We start from the raw sequence: 22,883 nt of genomic DNA, 5'->3' as shown, positions 1-22,883 counted from the left end.
TTCAGCACACTATCTCCAGAGACGAGAAGAACATGGAGACCTGCAATACATGGTCTGGCCCTCACAGAGTCTTGATCTCAACATAATGGAGACAGGCTGGATTACACGAAGAGACCAAAGAGAATGAAGGAGCCTGGAACAACCTACATGCCAATTACCTTTAAAACTGAAGAGGACTGGCACTACCTTTAAGACAAAGTGGTCACACCAACAGTAGATAGTAGATAACAGATCTACTACTACCCAGCCACATTAGTGATCCAGACTACTGCCTATGTGGAAAAAAAAAAAAAAAAAAAAAAAACTTGTATAAAGCCTGTAGAGACAGCTCCCTATGAGTGTGAAATCTGATAAATTGCCTGAAGTTATGTCATTCAAGTCAGTGTCAGCTGAAGCTAAAAACTACAAGTATGAAAATAAAAAACCTGTGGGTGTGGAGTTACAAAATGAGTTTACCAGACCTCTGTTGCCCACTCTTCATCTCTGCTTAAGGCTTGAGCCTTGAGGCTACATTAGTCAGTTTTAGCATAACACACCCAGTTCTCTAAATGAACAGTTGATGGTTGTAGTTGCATTGCAGATCATTTAGGCAACAGGTTTCGACAAAGAAGAAGAATGCATAGAATAAAAAAGTTGAGATATCTGATTCTGTGGCATCAATTCTGACTTTTTTGCAACACTGACAGTAGAACAATGAGCCAACTTATAAAACTTTAACTCACTGCACTGCATTACTTTATATACTCTCAGGATACACAGAGTATGTAAAGTTGACATCTACAATAATCTACTGTAGACTTTCAGGCTGACATTAAAAGCTGTTTAAACACCGTCCGCTCAGTGTGTCAAAACAGATTCACACCTAGCCTCACAGCTAGAGAGCGTTCTATAGCTTGTTTCTGTTTAATTTTCTTCAGGGATATTCAGATATATACTTGATTCTAACATGACAAACTTGTGACCATGTAGTGGGAAAAAAAAAAAAAACATTGCTGCGAAAACAATTTCAATTTTCCAAGTCAACAAATGTAAAATGGAATAGAAACTATTACACTATTACAATGTACAAAGTTAGATGTTGTAAAAACATAGCAAATGTCATCTAATTCAATTAACCACACTGATAGGATGACAATTTGAAGTAAGCAGAGAGAAAGTGAAAACAGGTGGGATGAGAATTGGTGCTGACAGAGTCAGATTGTAAAGGCAGATAGTAGAAGTACACAAAAGTGAGGTGGGACGAAGAAGTGAAAACAAAGTGAGTGATGACAGAGAGAACCAGAGCAGGCTGGAGTAACAGGAAAAAAAAGAGAAGGGAGAAAGTAGGAAGATATGGAAAGGAAGAATGGAGGAGATTGAACATGGTGATAAGTGCTACCTTTGACTTGGAGTGAGCTCTTGGTGGACCACAAGTGCAGCTCAGCCAGGCAGAACGCCATCTGTAACCTGAGTGTGCAGAGAGGGGCAAATAAGAGAAAGCACAAATGAAAGACAGAAAGAGAAAGGGCAGATCAAACACGACCACAGATTTATATCTTAACAAGACAACATAATAGATTGACATGAAGTAGCCTAAGGGTCAAACAAAGCATGCTTACAAACTTGTATGATGAACAGGCACGATTGCAAGCTACTTCCTTACCATGTGCCAAGACTGGCAAAAAAAATGTTTTCACCTTTAAAGTGGAGCACAGCTGACACAGCACAACAAGGTTGAGCATTTTAAAGTTTTTTAATGACACAATAGAGAGAGAGGACGAGAAATAGATGCAGATGCAACAAAAGGCCCCTAACTGGACTCAAAGCTTCTCAACTGTACATATTTGCTTGTTTCTGTAGTTTAGTAAAGTCAATATTCAGTATGGCTGTGTGATCCTGTTGACAATATCACAAGTTAGGGCTTGTACATCCTGTTGAATATGGAGTACCAACAAACTTACTGTACCTGTGATTATGAAGGTGAAAATACCTACTTGAAAGCTGACACTAGCTTTGGCTAACCTTGAGAAAGGTAAAGAAGAAATGACCAATGACCAGTGGCCAATAACATTTTCAACATACTATTCCTGAAACCTAACTCTTGCACTTTTAGCTTTATTTTTGTCCATTGGTACTTTTAAATTATTGGATATTTGATTCCCAAATTAAAAACTTTCACACAGTGATTGAGTTGGCTGTCATTACAGATGTATTGGTAATATAATTTAGTAGCAGGAGTCTAGTAGAATTTGTACTGGTATTTACAATAGTAGTCAAGGGTGCACTTAAAAAAAAAAAAAAAAAAAACTCTGCTGCAACATAATACTGTCTTGTAGCATCACTTCCTGTACCTGTTATACCAGCATTACTAGAATGAAGGTGAAAAAATAATAATGCAATGCCTACAGGTATGAAAGTACATTCTGACCAAAAAACAAATAGAAATCACAGACACACAGACACGCACATGAACTCAGGCTGACACTCAGACAAGGTCATGGATGGTGATGCATCATCCAGACATCACAGGCAGGCAGTGATGGACACACACTTTGGAGCTGACAGCTCAGACAAAGCAGGCAGCATTCCACACACTAGCTAATGAACACAGAGCAGGTCTGTGACAGGCACTGGTTATCCCTCTTTCTCTACTAAAGAAATGACAAAGTGACACCTCCCTCTGATACAATACTACTGTTGAACTACTGCTATAACCATTACTGATGATGCTGCTAATATTTACAGCAGCATTATTGCTACTATTTTGCAGGAAAAAATTAAAATGAAAAACATGAGAATATGTCACCCAGCAAAAAACAATGTTCTTAGTGTTTTTAATCATCTGGTTTTGGAGGCACCAGGTTTTATCACAACTTAGGTTAAATAGGAACATTTCTTTTTGCTCCTCCATGCAATCTAAAGTATTAACAGTGAAAATCTAGGTCCTAGGTTAAACCATATCTGTAAACTGCACAGATAAGGGTGTTGATGATTTTGTGCAATATTTCTTAAAAATCAAGCCAATTTCACACTCTGAAACATGTTGAACAAAGTTGCAGACTGTTTTTATAATGTTACGAAGCAATAAGACAGTGTGCATTATATCGTATATTGGATGGACTCAGATCAGCATACTCTACCAAGTGTAGAGAGGCTCCATACATGTCAGTGCAGAATATCAGTATTAGTGTAGCAAAAGTGTAGCAGTATTGCTGTGTTGGCCATTCATTTCTCTATCTGTGCAGCTAATACTCTCAGTCTCCATCTTACCTCTTATTTCCTCTCGTTAACGCTGAGAGGGGACTCTTTCTTATCTTTCCCCTCTTGCTCCTCCTGGTATGGGGAAAAAAAATCTCATTTTACCACTCACCCCCCAAAACTACAAGTCCCAACAAAAATACATATAGATAACACTGGGTGTCATGGAAACGCTGGGGCTAGCATGGCATGACAGCAATAGAGTAACGTGTTTACTGACATAAGAGGATTCTTTCATCCTCTCTTAACCAGCTTTTTTTTTTTTTTTTTTTTTATAGAGGAAGTCAGCCCTTTTGCTGAAAAAAAAAAAACTAATTTCAGCCAGCTTTCATTTAGTTATTGCCAGTCTGGCTGGCCTAAAAGTTCTTGAGACCTTGTTCTGCAGAGCTGTCAGGGTCTGAGGAAATTTATGGCAGATATGAAGAAACAAAGAGGCTCACAGAGATACAGAAAATAAGACAGCAGATGGGTAAGTGTGTGCTGGACAGGAATGATTCATGTGTCCATGCACCCCCCCGTGGCCTCATATGTACCTGGGCAGGTGATAGAAAGGGCCTCGGCATGTTTATCTTACAGCTTCCTACATGTTACTTTACACTTATGCTAAAATGAAGGAAATTACTTCACCACTTGCATTAATGTCACTGATTTAATATAAAGTCAACTTAAAAAAAAATCTTAAATATTTGGCTCCCCACTCCTTTTCTGACCAGTTTGCAGGATACGATCCCAACAAACACCTCAGGTCATCTGGACATCCTCCTCCATCAAACTTGAAAAACCAGAAGCACCAGACAAGCATGAACAGTACCTCAACAATTTGCTTTTTGGAGAGTACAGATGAACACATTCACATAAGTTTCAAAAATGTATGAAGTACTTTGCTTCATGATCAAATTATTACATTCATCCATCCATTATCTACACCTGCTTTTCCCTATTTAGTGTCACAAGGATCTGCTAGAGCCTATCCCAGCTCCCTTGGGTGAGACGGGTACGCCCTGCACAGGCCACTAGTCCATCGCAAGGCACGCGCACACACGCACACACGCACGCACGCACGCACACACACACGCACACACACACACACACACACACACACACACACACACACACGCACACGCACACGCACGCACGCACGTTGCTGTAAAGGTCCTGGACAGCTGCCACACTGATTTCTGGCTGGGGTTGCTGTGGGTTACATGCAGAGCTTTGTGAGGGTGCACGGCCAGTGTACAGAGGGCTTGGGTGACACAAAATGTATTTAACCAAATCTCATCTATCATAGAGCTATTATTCAATACATGTTCTGAGTGTAGACATGGACTAATTATATGTAGCTCAAACAATATAGTAACACCTTCTCACATTAGGCAATCAGAGGAGTAGCTGATATACTCCTAATAAATTGTAAGTGGCTAACAAATTCTATTCTTAATTTCTTTAAACACAAAGAACAACTATGACACTTCTTACTTCTAAACACCATTGCATTGTGGGCAAAATTAAGAAAACTAACCTAATGAAAATATTACCCCTTCAGTGACATATATTTAGGGTAATTGGAGTTATTTAGTGTATGTTGCAAGAGATGTGAAGTCATAAACCACAAGTTCACATGTGGTGATCAATGTATGGTCTATTACGGCCATGCAACACTGCAACAAGTGAGAGACACGGCCAGAATGAAGGCAGGCTCACATTTAGTCTGACATTTCAGGATTCCTTTCTCACCCTCTTTCTCTTTCCCACACACTTGTACTTACATCTTTGTGAGGACCCTCATTGGCATAATGCATTCCCTTCCCCCTCACCATATCCTTAACCATCACAACTTAGTGCTTAACAACAGTCCTTACCCTAAGCCTAACTGCAAAGCCAAGCTTTGACCCTCAAACAGACATTTCAAAGTGAGCACTGAGCAAAATGTCTTCAACCTTCCAAAAGCATCCCAACTCCCAAGGCATAAAACTCAAACGGTTCCTCACAAAAGTAGCTATACAGGTACACCTGCATGCAGTGGTTCCATCACGACGATTGATGCTGTAAATTACAGGGTTAAAGAGCTGCCACATAGTAACTGACACAAGCCCATCACAGTCTTACCTCATTCCCCCACCCCAATCCACACACACACACACACACACACACACACACACACACACACACACACACACACACACACACACACACACACACACACACACACACACACACACGTCATTTTTTTCTTCCCTTCGCCTTTTTCCCCCCTCATCTACCTTCACTTATCATCCCTCTGCTTACTTTTATGTTTTTTTCTTCTTTCTTGTCTCCCATGTTTTTCCAGGTACATCCTATTAGAAATGCATTAAGCTTTCTGACCCTGTCTGCAAACATTCCCTCTCTTTCTGGCAATTTTTTACCCTTTCTATGTCACAGCCCTCTCAAGTATTTAAGTGTCTGAGTTTCTGTTTATTGTCTCATCATCTCTAACATGTTTACAGTTTTTTTTACTTTTCCATAACCTTTATCTTTCACAGACACTGGTAGGCAAACAGTGTAATAGTGAGTGGATGAGCACAAATTTCCAATCTGAGGTGCCTTGGAGATCCTGCTAAGTCTCAATCACAGACTACGTGAACAAACACATTAATGTTTCTAGTAAACACACTCAGGCACCCATGTCAGTGATACACCGCACACACTTGAATCTCTCAAATACCTGATATGTGAACTCATACGGCACATGAGCAAATATGTATGCATAGAAAGGCATGTACAGTACAATGCACACTCCTCCTATCTTCAAACCTTGAGGTACTGTACCACAGGAAATGTAGACATACACATATTTACATACACATGAATCCATGTATGCAGACTCATACAAGCTCTTATCGGCAATATATCCTTGAGGCAGATGTTCTCTGGTTTCCAGTGTCAAATCAGAGCAAAAAATGTGGACGAGGTCTGAAAACACAAGCTATGCCTCTGGAGAAAGTGAAGTAACGAGAACTTAATGGCTGGACAAAACAAATAATTCAGAGTAGAATGTGGTGAACTGAAAGGCTGTGAATGCTCAGAAAACAGATAATTACTGTCATAGAGAAGATACTTATGCAAACTCTCAGGAAACAGATCTTCATGGAGTTTCATTTTTGCCTGTCTTTTACATTTTAGCAAATTGACTGTATTATGTATACAAAATTAGCTGTTACACTGGGTGTAATTTGCTCATTTATGCATTTATCCTCATAATGCAGCGTATAAAAAAAAATGAATTCTTTAATTACAAAAATGTAATTATAAGGAGCTTTAAACTTTCTAGGTGGCTTTGTAAATGTTTATTCACAATGAATATCAGAGCTAATGACTTCCTCTCTCTTTGCCCTTGTTTCCTGTTTCTCTAGACTGTCAGACAGGAGCGATAAATGAATTAATCTTTACTGAAGTATGAAGAAGAAAAGCTACAACAAAAATAAAACATCACCAGAAAATCCATAAGTTTAGTGATAATGATGATCACCTATTATCAAATACACATAATATTACCATTGAGCTACACTAAGAGAAAAGTGGGTGTGATTTTTGTATCCTGCACCTTCAGGTCCAGAACAAGACACCTCAACAGATACCAGTGTGACACAGTGATAGACATTGTGGTACACAATGTTGTTTTCCACATTGATCAAAGAAACTTCACTTTCAGGTATATTTCTCATAGAATTACCATGACTTCAGCAGCTGGTGGCAGTGTATATATTTACCTACACGTGCACACACACACACACACAGACATGTACAGTGTATTTTCTCAACTGTCCCATTACAAAACACAGGGTTTGGTGTAAAAGAGTGGAGGGCGGGCAAAGTGGCGCCAAAAACCTATACACATACTTAACAGGAGCCCATTGAACTGTCAGCAGAAGAAGGTGATGGACAGGCAGAACCAAATGAGGTAAAAGTAATACTCTTAATGAGAAATGACAGGCACAGTCACTCTCCACAAATGTGCATATATGTGTATGTTTTACAAGACATGTCAATCAGCAGGAAAATGAAGCTGGAGTGACATGACCTCTGGGCAAGTCTCACTGTAAAGTGACGGTAAGTATGTGTGTCTCTGCACCCCATAACGAAACACCTTACCACATAAAGGAAGAACAGCAACTAAAAACACTAAGCTACAAAGTAAAAAATAAATAAATCAAAGAGCTCATCCTAGTGGACAGACAGGTCTGATTTTACACAAAAAATGACAGTTTTCCAACTATTGGCATGGGTTTGACTACTCAGCTCTTCAACTCTTTGTAAGGGCTTATTTTTTGCAACTAAGGACTTAACCTCCTAACAGCAGATCACAACACACGTTAGGTCCACACACACTAAGGATACTAATAATGTTTCAGTAACAAAACATTTGGTCTAAGGCCTGTCTGGATTTTGTCACGTTTTTGCATAAAATAGTGACCTGCATGTTTTGAAGATAATTTTTTTTCCTCCTTTTATAAACAATGTAAGTCTACAACTGTCTTTTCTCCCTAGATGTCTTAATTGAGTTTTGATATTTGCTTGATCTGCGAGACAGGCATTGTGAAAATGGCATGCTTCTGAATTATACTTTCATGCTGAATTTAGGATATCAATGCAGTAGCCGAATAAAGAATGTAATTTTTAAATATAATCTTGCAACCTCAGAGACTTCATGTGGATGCCACAAGGTAAGGGAGAGAAACAGGGACACAGGGGGACAAAAAGATGAGTGGAGGCTCTTCTAAGAAGATGTGTAAACGTAATTAAAGGAAGTAATGGAGGGAGAAAGGGGGTGGGGGGTGACTACTTCAGCAGAGGTATTCACCAAAGCCTGGAGCAAAAACACAGCACAAGTACTGACTGAGACAATAAAAAAAAAAAAAGATGATCTGTAGAGAATGTGCAATCAGGTCTTGATTGGGCAGAAAACACAGAATAAAAGAAGGAGACCTATAACTTGATTATCTCTTTTGAAAATGTTTAACATTCCAACCAGTTAAATGGAAACTAAATTTCCACTTTCAGACAGGGATGGTGGTCGTCTTTCACTCCTAGTCAGCTAATAGTCCTAATCCTAGCAAGTGTTTCGCTAAAAGCCGAGTTCATTTGCCCAGTAGCAATGCCCAAGGGCAGGAAAGGCAATACTCCCAAACCAACAGACAATTGTTGCCTCACTTCAAAGAGATTCTCAGGGACTCTGTGCCTCTCCGGTGTCTGTCCCCTGTCACAGCAAGGTGACGCGTGTCACACTGACCATTGTTTTGTTTATGCTGTAGGATTTTCTTCTTTTAAAGCTGTTTGGTGCCCTGTTGTTTGCCCTCACCTTCTGACCACAAGCACGCTTTTAAAACAGCAAACACACACACAAACACAAATAATAAAATGTGTCCATTTATATAGACAAAAGTGGAGAATACAAAAATACACTGCTCAGGTTAGATGTATAATCAAACACTTACTCAAATCCTATGCATTACATCGATATATCATACAGAGATCTTTTAATGATTTTTTTCTTCTAAGGACAACAGGTCTCAAAGAGTTTGAAATGAAATGCACACATTTTTAGAAATCTAACATCAGCTCTCAACCAGGGTAAATTTGCATCTAAGGATCATTTAGTGTTTGCATCTCTGAAAATGTGCAGCAGCTCTGTTTTTGACTGTTTACAAACCCAAAATTATACAGCTTAGTATGTGTGCACACAGACACACGCATGCACACGCACACACAGGACACGCACACACACACACACACACACACACTTGTCAAGGGCTCAGGAAGATGAGTTCCTTTAAAGTTGTTGTCAGGTGCACAGAGCGAGATGGACCCGGGCAAAACGAAAGGTCAAGATGAACGTCCCCTAGACTTCTCAGCAGCCTTATTTCCCCGTCACACACTCACACACATGCTGTCTGTCACCTCCCAGACGAGGCCATGACACCTTGGACACCTCTCAGTAGGCCGCCTCTCTCTGACAGGTTGACATGGCACAGAGTGGTCAGACATTGATGACACTCGGACCAAGGGGTTTGTTCTCTTTGCTATGACCTCAGAGATGGAGCTAGTGTCATATCTCCCTTCTCCCCCTGTTGAGGTACGTTCATGTCTAGAAGGAGAAATAAAATCCTTTCTATCCTCTACGCTTAACTCTTCTTCCCTTTCCCTGGCAGTTGTCCATCACACTCCATCACTGTAGTATGGTCTTCAGTCTAGGCGGTGGGGTTCAGATCAATGCTATGTATGCCAATTAAAGGCAAAAAAAAGGGCCAAAAATAAGTAAGTAAATAAAAAAGGAGGCAAATCTTAAGGAATAAGAGAATAAGTAAACAAAAACAGAGCAAGTACCATATAAGATTTAATGTCTTTTAAGGATTTAATTGGAGATCTGCTTAGTTTCTCTTTTTGCTCTCATACCAACAAATAACTACCTGCTGAACCAAAATGCCAGATATCTTTAAAATTGTACACAGTGTAAAAAGTCAACAGACCACACAACATACTTACAAAGACTGTTAGTTTAAGCAATAAACAAATGCTGGCATAAGTACAGTTTTGTCACACATTTTAAGCATGAGGAAAAGTTCTTCCTGTCAACATGGAGTCTGGTAATTTGTCGCCTGCAGTAAGTCAGTCAGTCAGTCAAGCTGTTGCTGAGGTTTGAAATCAGCAGAATGGAGGCATGAAACAAGACCACAGTGTGCATGTATAGTACATGCACTCACAAGCACAAAAACACACATCTGGCTATTCTCCATCTGTCAGAAAGCCCGAACATCCAGCCAGGCATAGAAACAGCCCTGCCCTGCCCAACACTCCTCCTTAGGGAGTACAGTCATTATGGAACTGAACGCCATGGCCTATGCCCCATGACAGACACACAGACATACACAGACACACACCCATTGACTACCACATTGACACACTGCTTATGTCAGTGTCGTGCTCTGTTTGCCCTGAAGAAGTTCAACGTTCACTTCATTTTGTCAGACACATACAAAGACTGTCTTTCTCTTTCTTATAAACACACACTTGCATTTCTATACTTATTAGGACACGCATAGACATAAAGCATTCCCTAGACCCTTACCCTAACAATCACAACTAAATGCCTAACCCCAACCCTTACCCCTTCCCTAACCCTAACATGAAGTGTTAACACTCAAACAAGAATCTGAAAAAGTAAGGACAAGCTAAATGTCCTAACTTTACCAAAAGGTCCTCATTTGGATGCAATTATGGTCAAAATGGTCTTAACAAAAGGTAGAAATACAAATACACACCCACAGAGAGAGAGGGAGAGAGAAATTCTACAAAACCTACTTCCGCCGTTTATTCAGGACAGTAATGGGCCCCTGCTGTTTCAAGTCATGTCTTGTCTCACCCTGTATCCTCTTTCCATTGAGCCAGACGCTTATGAGTAGCACAGGGACCTATGCTGGGCCCCATGTTAAACATATTCACCCTGCAGTTAGACCTGTCTGAAGTAAAGACCTGTCTTTCACATCAAACCTTGCTCCCACACCTTCAGTTCAAACACAGTTCACAGCATTTAGCTAAATAGTTACAGTTGAATTTCTTCTGTATTTAAACCTTCTCACACACCTATATTCACAAAAATGTCAATCAAACATCGATAATCACAGGGTTGATAAGAGCATTTAGTTATAGCTACTGTCCAGCTGCTGTGACTGGCAGATTTCTTACTAGCATTTTGCATTTCTTGTAATGCCGGCCATTTCACTGATATATTCACTACACGTCACTGTCTATAGCCAAGTATTTACAAACTATAATCAACACTTTAACCATAGCAGATTCAGTCATCTTCATTACAGCTTGTGTGACAAGCACTTAAAGCTTAGCACTTAAAAAACACATCACATTAAAACACCATTTGGGAAGGTAAAAGCTAATGCTCACACAGGGGAGGTGACAGATGATGCACAACTGTTTAAAAGCAAATATATCTTGCTACTGCAAAATTCTCTAATTAAAGACTGCAATAAAGTCAAACTTTAACAAATCTGCAAATGAACAAAGCAATTCAGCAATTAATGAATACATCTTACTAATATAGTCCACCCATTAAGCAGATACAGAGATTGAGAACACACAATCTCAATCTGTCCCACAAATGTGTGAAACCACTGAAACACAAACCAGCATGTGAAGTTCTCTCAGTTTTCTGTTTGTGTGAATGTGTGCGATGATGATCAGAGACTGTAGATAAATTAGTGTGGGACCTCTGTCACATTTCCCACAGCCATCCTTTTTAATGTGTGATAGGCCCTGCACCTCCCCCTGCTCTCCCATACATGTACATAGGCTTAACAGCGTCTGGGCGGGCCGATCCCGCCGGCTCACTGTCGGCACGGCAACAAGCGCTATCCTGGCTAACATCTGCTGCACGACCCGGGGCCACTCAGAATGGGCCTTAATCCCCACACAACCATGTTGTGGGGGAAAACATTTTTTCCTTTTAGTGAGTGCAGACAAACAGGGACGAGGGGTGTTGCCGGTAACCTGCAGGCAACCAGCCTCTTGGAAGGACTGAGAATGTTGTTGGTTACGTGGCCCTCAATTGTGCCACAGCCCATTATGGCTGTGCAGAGGGGTGTAACCGCCAACTTCGGCAGCGAGTTGCCATCACTGGTCCAGTTGGATGGATTTGGGTTTTGAGGTTAATGAAAGGTGGTGCGATTGGGCTAGGTGGGGTGGGTAACAGGGAGTTTGTCAGCCAGCCTTGTTATGCTCAAAACAACAGTTGCACTAAAAAAAAAAAAGAACCACTTGCCACCCTCTCCAATGTGAGTTTCCTGCCACATCAACTGGCTGTGGATCCAGGACACTGTTGCTGCTGCATTTTTGGTCATCCTTCAGTGAGTTTTAAAAAATTGTGTCTGTTGCTGTACACAGCAAAGAGAAGGGACAATGAGCTTTCAGTCAGGACACATGCAGAATGTCAACATGTGGCAGTCTGGTGCCCCCTTGTGGCTGGTATCAATAAAGCAGGGGCTGCAGAAACACGCTAAATCATTTGCTATTTACACCTGAAGACCCTCCAGATACTCACTTCAAGAATCAATCAAAGTCATAACACAACAAGTAAACAACTCCTCTCCTCTCTAAAACAAGTACAGCCATCTTATTACAGCTTGTGATAAAAATCTGAAGCACCGGCACGCAGACGGAATGAAGACACAGCCCCATCAATCAGTCTATCTACTGCTATGAAATATGTATTTGTCTTAATATGGAGTCTGATTCCATCAAACCCATTTCACGGACCATTTCCCTATGCAAACACCTCAGGTGGGAAGACGGGAGAGAGAGTGGCAGACTTTGGTACAGGCTCGCTCAGAGGAAGAAACACACCTCTGAGGATGGCTTGGTATGTGTATATTATTAGATTTAATTGAATAGTTCTGCATCAGTGCCAAGACGTTACATGGTGTGTTTGCAGAGTTCTGTGTTCTTGATGACTGAGGATTTGGTTGTCTTTTTTCCTCCAGAGCAAACCAACACTTTGGCAGAAACAAAGTCCTTCTCAAGTTTCAATCATAGACAGACAGTAAGCAGGAATTAGCAGGTACATTAAGGCAGACTGGAAACATCCATATGCCTCTGGGCCTTGTTCTAAAAGTGCCAAAGACACAGAGCTCAAAACAATCTGCAATGTATTTCTGGAAGCAACCAAATCATGATAGTGTAGCTCAATAAATGGTTATTTAGGAAAGCAGAAAGGCCATTACTACTTAGAATAAATACATCACATTCAGTATATTATGTGACTTAAAGCAACTTTAGTCACAAAGGAATTAATAATTAAAGATAATTCAACTTTTTAGGTAATGACTCGATTCATACAGTAGGTAAGGATAGATTGCCTTAAAATGTTTTTGTCAAGAAGCAAAATTACAGAGGTTTTAATTATTGCAATATCCCAAATCAGGGAAAAATGTGTTTTAGGTTTTAAGACTGTGTAGAATAGTGAGTTCACCCTTGCAAAGCTTATGAGGATACTCCTGAATGTCTGCACTATTTACTATTTAGTCAAACAAAGCAGAATGGTGTCATCTCTTCATGCAGCTCCAAGATGTCAGATTAAGCTTTTGACCTGACAGCCTCTCAGCCAGCCCACTTCTTAAAGACAAGACTACCACTGGAGCAACAAGTGTTTTTGTCTTTCACATGAACCCATGAACGCCAGTGCTCTGCAAGGTGAAAGACCATCTTTACTCCAGGCATACACTGACACCTACTGGATTATTACAGTTACTGCAAACAAAAGCAAATGATAGGACGGGGCCGTATAGGTTCATTTTAAACAACACAGCTACTGTCTGCATTAGAGGGAAAACAAATAATCTGCTCCATCTGATCTAAAGCTTCATCAACTAATCTAAGACAGGAGCATGACAACTAAGACACAGATTTGGCACACAGTAAGCAGGATGATGGCACAGGGATATAGAAGTTGAATACAATGGGAGATACTCCTGACAATGATGCAATTATCCACTCTGCTTGTGTGTTGTTTGTGCATTTATGTGTGTGCACTTGTGTGAACGCAACCTGCTATCTGACTGTCTGCCGCTACACTGTGAGGGCTATTTGGTCTAGTGAGGGGAGATAAGAGGGTGATGCTGAGGCCAGTGGGTGTGCTGGCTATCTACCTCCCAGCTGCCACTGTAGCAGGGTCACTCAGGTGCTCTCTGCAGGGACAAGTGGAGAAGTAGAATAGCAGAAGATAAAGCAGGAGAGGACATAAAAGGTGGAGAAGAGAGAGTTGAAATGATGAGAGAACAAAAGAGGAGGAGTAGATAGAGTTGACAAATAAAGCAAAGGGTCAGCAGAGGAAAGAGACTGCAGAAAAAGATGTGTGGCTGAACACAGTCATAGATACTTTTCACACATTTTTACAGCTTGGAGCATGAGTGGATATGTATGTGCATGCTTTACACCACTTCATGTCTATGCATGTGCACAGCCTACAATTTGTGCATGTCAACCTTCCCATTTCCCTCATTTTCAGGTCTTACCCAGTGGGTAGAACAAAATACCCACAATGCCAACTGTTTTCACAGCAAACAAAGTGGATCAGACTGGCGTGGTAAAATGGCACCAGATATTATCATGGCTGTCACTTGTGTGTTTTTGGTTCCATTCAGATTTCCTTTTTGCAAAGATGAGCTATGCCTAATCCCCTCATGTTAACCTGACTGTGGAAACCGCTAGAGAATAAAATAAACATTGGAGTCCAACATGTCAAAAAAGAGGCACAGCAACAACAGACTCTTTCAAATGTGTGCTTATGTAAAATCATATCTGTCGCTAGTCATTTCAATAAAAAGGGGATTTTCTGTGATTTTGATAGATATGCACATTCATGGCTGCACCTGATGCAGAGCGCACTAAAAGGCTTATGAGTATCTCGAAGACAAACAATATTCGGACAGAACAAGCAGATCTGATTGTAGATATGAAGTTCAGCTTGGTATATAGAATGACCTTCAATTCATTCAGCTGCTGTGCAACAAGATATATATTTGGAGCTAAATATTGATCAAAAAAGTGGATCAAGGATACTTTAATAAAATGTTTATGGACAACTATTTTAAAAAGACTAAAACAGGAAGAGTCACTCACCGAGGATTCTTATTTCTCTCAGCTCGAAGCTTTCAAAAACTTGGAACATACATACGTTCATACAAACATCTCTGTCTTGTAAAGACAAGTAGCTTAAAAAGAGTGATCCTTAACTGGTCCTGTACATCTCAAGAAGGTATAGTAAAATGTAATCAAATGGTTTTAAGAAAAGATTAACCTCAAGGTCACTGTGTTCCTTAAATCTTCCCTAACTCGTATATGTTTCCGTTCCTGATATCTCACTTTTTGCAGCTGGCAGCATTTCTACATTTTTTGACAGAAAAGTTTTACTCTTCTGGACTGACCTTTCCCAGGTTTTCAGAGTTTTAACAGATATACCAGATTGAAAAAAAATGTTTAAATATATGTACTCGGAAAATTATAACAAGCATTTTTCATGGGCTAAACTAATAGTTGTGTCTCTTCTTAAGATTACCCTTTTACTAGTAACTACTGGCTATACATATTCACTATTAAGAGGACACTAATCTTCAATAATCACTTCAGGCAATAGACAAAAACTTTCACTCTTTCTAGGAATAGCAGATAAGTTAAAAAACTGGATCATCACATGAAGAAGACCATAGCATATTTCCCTTCAGATCATTGCTTTCTAAAGTGTGAGGGTACAAATACAGTTGTGATGACCTGCTTCTGCAGTGTGAGCACTGATAACAGCCACAAGCACATGCCACCCACAGGGGTAAAAATGTAACCAAAGCTGAGAGGAACACCACCAGGGTTTGGCAGCTGCTTAAAACAGCTCTGAATTAGTCTATCACACACAGAACATTTTGAGAAGGGGAGGGCCCATGTCAGCCTGTCACCGGCAGATGGAGACACAAAAAGCAAGGCTGATTTTGGGACTTTGGATGGCGAATTTGTGGTAGCTTGGGTTCAATTTGTGTCATTAGTTTTAAAGACAGACAAGAAGGATGGTTGAACAAGTAAGTAATATACTATTATGACATGAGAATGTCACATGATAATGTTACATGGGGGAGACTGACTGGAAATTGTGGACCTTAACCTGACTACTTTACTGCTGTCTTTCACAATAGTGTTATCTATTTAGCACTTTAAAGTGAAAACCCACTTCAGCTTATCTTGCCAGGCTTCAAAAACTCTGTAGCTAACTGAAATGAACGACTGTTGATTCAAACAGCTTTTAAACTTACTTTTCCTGCAAAAATAAATGAAATGCTACACAGTGCAAAGGATTCGCACCATAGTTTATTTAAATTAGTGGCTTTGGTTTGATTGATGTTAGGAAATCCTTATTTAGCAAACACAACTCTATTATTTGGCATATTGTTGCCGGCCACTGTCTGATGCCAGCCAGGTGTAACATCATCTCCTTTGCTTTTTCTTCCAAGTCATGTAATGAGGCCATGAAATATAGATGACCACATTCACCAAGCACTGAGCCTCAACAGGGGGTCCTCTAAACGCTTTCAAACGGAATATGTACATGATAAAAGTCCATATTTTGTTCAAAGAGTCCATACAAGATGCATTTATATGAAATCAAACAACTGTTAAGCTGATTTTGGTTTGACTACTAAACCTCAAACTTTCTCACATGTAGACAGATGAAACAGGTTTCTGTCATCAACTTACCTTGATTGTGTAGTGGATGAAAGCTGTAAAGTTTTCGTGCTCTCCCCCACTGGGTTCACTGTCAAAGTTTTGTTTTTGTTTTCACTTTTTTAACCGAACACATGCTTTTTACTCTAAACATTTATATTGTTTTGAGTAAGGCGACATGTGGACGCCGTCCGACGCTGTTCCGTCGGGGTTGTTAGCATTACCCAAACAACCAACTTTTCACTGAGAACGGTTCCGTTTAACTCATTTCCTTTCATATGAGTATCGTGATACCAATGTCGCTGTTCGGTCCATCAAATTAGATACTCATGTCGGTCGTCTAGCTTTCGGCGTGAAGCTAAGCTAAAGGAACCGGCTGTGCTCTCGATGCTAGCTGCGTACAAGTAACGCGTCGCTAAGCAACTAGCTAGAAGCGGCACTTAAAACGCTAGGCTAACTGGCTAGCTCACTAGCATCCCTCTATGCCCACTAACTAGCCCATTATATCGCTATTTTGTAGAAGCGTGACTCCAGCCTAGGTAATGGCAATATTTACGATAGAGTCTTTTGTAAGTATATAGCCTGTTCAACTTGTTTTTTATGAACCACCACAGAAACTGTTTTTTTTTTTTTTAAACTACAAGTACCTGGATCCTACGTCTGCCGCCAAACAGTTACAAGTGTCGTGATCAACCCAGGACTTAAATAGGAGCGAGCGCAGGGTTGAACCAAAGTTGGAGAGAGCAGTGCAAACTGTCGAGAGGGAGAATGGTAAGAAATGTTATGTAGGGCTACGTCATTTATCAGTTATTCTGTTTTTTTTTCCAATAATGCATTGGCGCAGAAAAGCCCGCATCTAAGCCAGCTAACCTAATAAGCAATTTAGTTATTTGAAGTTCGTCAACATGAGCTATGGTTGTAGCATAGTCTCACTGCATGACATTACCATCCCAGGGCATTTATCTCTTTCTTTAAAAATTCATCCAGCCCTTGTGTATTGTCTTATAAAGCTGTTGCAGTTTGCTAGTTATCTAGATTGAATGAATGTTGTGAGTGAATGGTGAAGATGGCGAACTTAATAACCCAAGTGTGTCCTGGTTTCGTTATGTAATACCCCTGTATGGGATGCACAGTCTATTTTTGAAGTGCCCCCCCTGCCGTAGTAAATCCTGTAGACAAGAATAGACACCCAGCCCACGTGCACTGGACAATTAAACTGTCACTCTCATAGCTTTCCTGTCAGTGAAATAAATGCTAACAGTATTAAATGCTAACAGTGTTTTTTCCTTGTGTCTTGCAGTCTGAACCTATTAGAGTTCTGGTTACCGGCGCTGCTGGGCAGATTGCTTATTCCCTGTTGTTCAGCATTGCCAAGGGAGATGTCTTTGGCAAAGATCAGGTAAGGAAGGGCTCACGCAACTCCCTCAATTCCTTTATCTCATTAGACAATGTAAGGACAGTGTCACAAAACATACAGAGGATACTGAAAGCCCCCAGTAAAAACATCTGTGCATGGCCCAGTTTTCCAGGTCAGGACTGGGGAGGGCTCACGTTGAACAGATGTTTATGTGGGAACTGGTCAGATTGCTCATCCATGCATCCTGGGACAAGTCAGGATTGTCCTTGAAGATGATGAAATTGATCTTGTGCCAAGCGTCTTAAACCACCTGATCCATTTGGCTCACACCATAGTCAATGAGCAACTTGACTTAGGTCATCACACTCCAGTGTTCCAGCAACAACTACGCCCCACACTGACATGTCATTGTACATGGAAATTATCATTTGAATCCAATTCACTAAAATAATTCAGGTTGGCATGTTTTTATTCATCACATGTTCAATCATCCCATCCACCTTGTTTGTTTGCTGCTCTTTCTAATAGCCAATCATCTTGCTCCTTTTGGATATTACACCCATGCTGCCAGTCCTTGAAGGAGTTGTCATGGAGCTGCAGGACTGTGCCCTCCCACTTCTGAGAGGTAACCACACAGCAGTGGGAAAAATAACTGAGACAATAAAATAACAAGAGATATTCTCTCATGCATTATTGATGCACTAGCAAAAATATCGGTTTTATTTTAAACTTGTGAATTGTGGATTTAGCTTTACAAGTTTTTGTTTTCATCAAAGCTGTTTGGAATTAAACACAATTATTATAGATTGAATATTTTATTTGCTATGAGGCAGATAAGTTTCTAGCTTTGTTTCCATTTAATAATAGCATAAGTGTAACTGCATTAAAAATAATATAACATTTTAATTAATATGACTAATAGTAAAAATTATGTTATCCTATGATTCCCACCACCAGCTAGTTCCTAAGCATGTGCCATCATCATGTCAGTATCTTCTGCACAGAAACCTGTTTTCTGTGCAGATTTTAACTTTCTTGACCTAAATTTGGACAACAGTCAAATGAAATGTGACAGGTGAGACAACTACTATCAGTCCACTGAAAAACTTGAACACCTTCGTCATTTGGCCAAAACATCAAATATTATACATGCATAATAACAGTCAGTGACAAGTAAATGACGAGGTTTTGGATAGATATCTACAATCAGAGTTTTACAGCTTTTCTGAATCTGATAGAGGTGGAATGAATTTTCACTGGTCCAGAAATTTGATCAAGTGCTTTAAATATGCGTCATTTTTAGAATTTTAGGACAGTTAGGACTTTTTTTCTGAGACACTTAATATATATGACCTGATGGTTTCCATCAGGTTTTTCTGGCGCTATCATTATAGCTGTTGTCATGACTTCAGCTGTGAGGTGCCATTGTCTGCCATCTCCATTGTGACCTGGATTTTTTCTTTTGAAATGGGGTTGTTCTTTGCTTTGTTTGGGGAGGGCCTGGAGGCCCCTGTATTAAATGACTGTGCTGCAAAGACAACACTTCATGTACTGAGATGGGGCCAGTCCTACAGTATGAAAATGGTCCCACTTGGGATAGATCCAAAATATTGTTCAAAATTGTATGCATGTATGATTTAAACATGAAAACTTTTCTTTACATTCCATACTGATGAATGTCAGCACACTACCTAATTGATTCCAGTCAAAAGGGATTCTGCTCAAAAATAAATTTGGCCACTTGGAGATTGTACAGAACTGTCAGTTTAGTAAAATCACAGCTAAGAAATTGAAATGGTCACCAAGCACAGTGTTTAGGTAGAAATGTCAAGGAACTATAGTCAGGATATAAACATATTCAGCCAGTACCACTAAGTAATTCATTCACTCCTTCCACAGAGATTGTCCCCACTGACAAGGAGGAGGTAGCCTTCAAGGACCTTGATGCAGCCATATTGGTGGGCTCCATGCCCAGGAAGGAGGGTATGGAGAGGAAGGACCTGCTCAAAGCCAATGTGGCAATCTTCAAGAGCCAGGGTGCCGCTCTGGAGAAGTATGCCAAGAAGACTGTCAAGGTAATGGAAGAGAACAGAATTAACTCTCACGCAATCGCAATGACATGTAAATTTACTGACCTTCGCACCTTCCTTTTTGTCTTGTGCTGAAGCCTGTAGAGTGAAACTGTTGCTGCTTCTGCCTATGCTTCTGCATTGCATTGTTTTTACATAGATATTTTCCGCATTGTTAAATATTTGTTGTAGTATGAGTTTCATTTCTAGCGCTTAAACATATTTTTGTTCCAATGTGACATTAGGCATAGTTTGGTTTTGCAGCTGAGTGTTTTCCATTCTGGTAAGACCAACATGTAAAGTCTACAGCAGCGTATGCTTTTAAAAATCCAAATCTGTCCTGAGGAAGCATATAGGACTGTTAGTGAGCCATTAATAATCATTTACAAAAGTGCTTACTTGATTTGAATGAGATGAGTCACTAAAGTTGTGTGTGTGTTTTCAGGTGCTGGTTGTGGGAAACCCTGCCAACACTAACTGTCTGATTGCAGCCAAATCTGCTCCCTCTATCCCCAAAGAGAACTTTTCCTGTCTCACTCGTCTGGACCACAACAGGGCTCGATCTCAGGTGCACTGCTATAGACTCCTGTGTGTATTTACAGTTGTTTTCACAATTTCTTTTACAAATGTGAATCATGGAAATTTAGCTGCCATAGTCAGTTCTTTGTCTGAGCTGTGAGTGAAACCTGAAATTTCATTCTGTACTTTTGTTTTCTATCCTGTAGGTGGCGATGCGCTGTGGTGTTCCTGCCACCCATGTGAAGAATGTGATCATCTGGGGAAACCACTCGTCTACCCAGTATCCAGATGTTCACCATTGCTTGGTCAACATGTCTGGTAGTGATCTCCCTTGCTTCGATGCTGTCAAGGATGATACGTGGTTGAAAGGAGATTTCATTTCTGTGAGTTGACAATAACTTGTTATGATCTATTGGTCTATGAGATATATTGTATAATTTACATATCTGCACAACTTCTGTGCCATTCAAAAATTTACAATTTTCAAAAATGATACTTTCTATGTTTGTTAAAGTATAGGATAAGCAAACATATGGTGAAATATTTTAGCATTTCATGGATGGATTCTCTAAAATAATCTAATGCTGGAGATAATTTTAACAATGTAAGAAACTGAATCAGATAATTGTTACTGTGTTAAGGAACTCAGGTTATAGAACTATAAAAATGACAAGGTAATTTTTGGCAAAACAGATACTAGCTAAGTCAATGGCATGACAGTTATAGCAAGTCAGGGGTGAACTGACCCTTTCATCCGTATGCTTAGTTCTGCTCACATTGCCATTGACTGCCACTGGATTTTCCTTTAATGGTCCACATCCTGTGTTGCAGACAGTGCAGCAGCGAGGAGCTGCAGTCATCAAGGCCAGGAAGCTGTCCAGCGCCATGTCTGCAGCCAAGGCCATCTGTGACCACATGAGAGACATCTGGTCAGGCACCCCTGTGGTAAACCCCATATTCATTTCTATTGCAGTGATGATGTGGGAATGTCTGCATGTTGCCACAGATATAGTGGCTACCTGTATCTGTCAGGTCAGTGCACCTGAGGATGATTAAGGGTAAGCTTACGTCTTTGTCTGACTATATGTGGAAGTTAAAATCATGTTCATGCACAATTTCACAACCCATAGATATTTATGGTTTTATTAATTTGACAAAAAATGCACACATTTTATGTACCCTCAAGGTTTCATACAGTCAAGTTTCGGTCCATGTCTGTACTTTTGATGTTGTTTGTGGCAGAAGAAGGTTAAATCAAGTCTTATTATTTCACATTCTGACAGAAACATTATGTTCCAGAACTGCAGTTTCTCTGCTTTCTTTCAGGGTGAGTACACTTCAATGGGTGTTTACTCTTCTGGCAACTCCTATGGAGTTCCAGACAACCTCATCTACTCATTCCCTGTCCAGATCAAGGTGGGTCTGCTCTAACTGTGTATTTTGAAGACATCTAGAAACGTTTCATGTTTGCCATGTTATTTATGAATAGCTATTTTTTTATATTCTTTTTCCAGGATAAGACCTGGAAGATCGTGGAGGGCCTGGCCATCAATGACTTTTCCAGATCGAAGATGGACGCCACAGCAGCAGAGCTGATAGAGGAGAGAGACACAGCTGTGGCTTTCCTGGAAGTATGACTAGATCCTGCAGCATCACCTGACCAGCACTTAAACAGCCCCAAAAGCCCAGATGCACGTCTGTGATGAAGCACTCAATCAAGGCCTGCATTACTATATGTGTGTGTGCGTGTGAGAAAGACAGTGAGTGTGTCAGTGTTTATGATTGTGAAACTGGGTTTATATTTGTGTATCTAGAGGCTATCGCATAAAAATAAGCCTATGCTCAATGTCCATGTAGCTTAAGCAATGTTAAGGTGCACCGCGTCAGCAATGTACAGCAGCTACACATACTATATGATTGGCTGGCTTGGATACTTCATCACTGCTAGAGGAGGCCTAGTGTTTACAGTGAAGACAATTAACAAAGTTAGGAAAGCTCAGTAATCTTGTCCTTGTATCATTCAACATGTTCTAGGATCTAGCAAAGCCATTTCTGCTACAAACCCTCTACTTGTTCTGATTGTTGCCATCTGTCACAAAGGGTAAAGAACATAACCAGGTTCACTCCAGGTGGAAATGATTGCATAGTATTAGTCAGCTGTTCTGTGTAAGTTGCACTCGCTTTACATTGTGACCCACAAGTATAAATCCACTTCAATTATACAGCACAGACTAAAAGTACTCGGTTTGTTACTAGCTATTCCAGTACTTTTTCCTCTGGGGAGTAAGTGAAGAGATGATTGTTACATAATGTATAGTCAGTGCTGCACTACTGTAGGTCCTCAAATCCAAAAATAGATAACTTATGTTGAAAATTAAACACTGTAATTGTGTATCTTGGTTGTTTTACTTTTGTCATCTTACAAATATATGGGCATAAAGTGTGAG

The 22,883-nt window shown here is 40.2% G+C and overlaps 2 protein-coding genes across 4 annotated transcripts in view; one reads left to right on the top strand and one right to left on the bottom strand.

Moving 5' to 3' along the window:
* Positions 1-17,015, bottom strand: part of wdpcp (WD repeat containing planar cell polarity effector) — a 61,979-nt gene extending 44,964 nt beyond the window's left edge. For 2 of the 3 annotated variants that reach the window (XM_026308562.1, XM_026308564.1), the window contains exons 1-2: positions 16,525-17,015; positions 1,379-1,446 (exon numbers count right to left, since the gene is read on the bottom strand). In XM_026308562.1, coding sequence (XP_026164347.1) covers positions 1,379-1,439 — 61 coding nt within the window. In that variant the 5' untranslated portion in view covers positions 1,440-1,446; positions 16,525-17,015. Of the gene's footprint in view, positions 1-1,378; positions 1,447-3,249; positions 3,313-16,524 lie in introns of all 3 variants that reach the window. The other variant, XM_026308563.1, reaches the window with a different exon arrangement.
* A 118-nt stretch (positions 17,016-17,133) lies between these two features.
* Positions 17,134-22,828, top strand: mdh1ab (malate dehydrogenase 1Ab, NAD (soluble)). Its single transcript, XM_026308979.1, has 9 exons — positions 17,134-17,262; positions 17,792-17,890; positions 18,377-18,473; positions 19,748-19,923; positions 20,363-20,485; positions 20,643-20,819; positions 21,268-21,381; positions 21,763-21,852; positions 21,951-22,828. The coding sequence occupies exons 1-9, from the start codon at positions 17,260-17,262 to the stop codon at positions 22,071-22,073; spliced, it is 1,002 nt and encodes a 333-aa protein (XP_026164764.1). The 5' UTR covers positions 17,134-17,259; the 3' UTR covers positions 22,074-22,828.
* Positions 22,829-22,883: the final 55 nt, after the last annotated feature.

The sequence above is a fragment of the Mastacembelus armatus genome, chromosome 15, assembly GCF_900324485.2.
Source record: "Mastacembelus armatus chromosome 15, fMasArm1.2, whole genome shotgun sequence".
Taxonomy (NCBI): domain Eukaryota; kingdom Metazoa; phylum Chordata; class Actinopteri; order Synbranchiformes; family Mastacembelidae; genus Mastacembelus; species Mastacembelus armatus.
The sequence above is the reverse complement of the archived record's forward strand: the minus strand, read 5'-3'. Positions and strand labels throughout refer to the sequence as shown.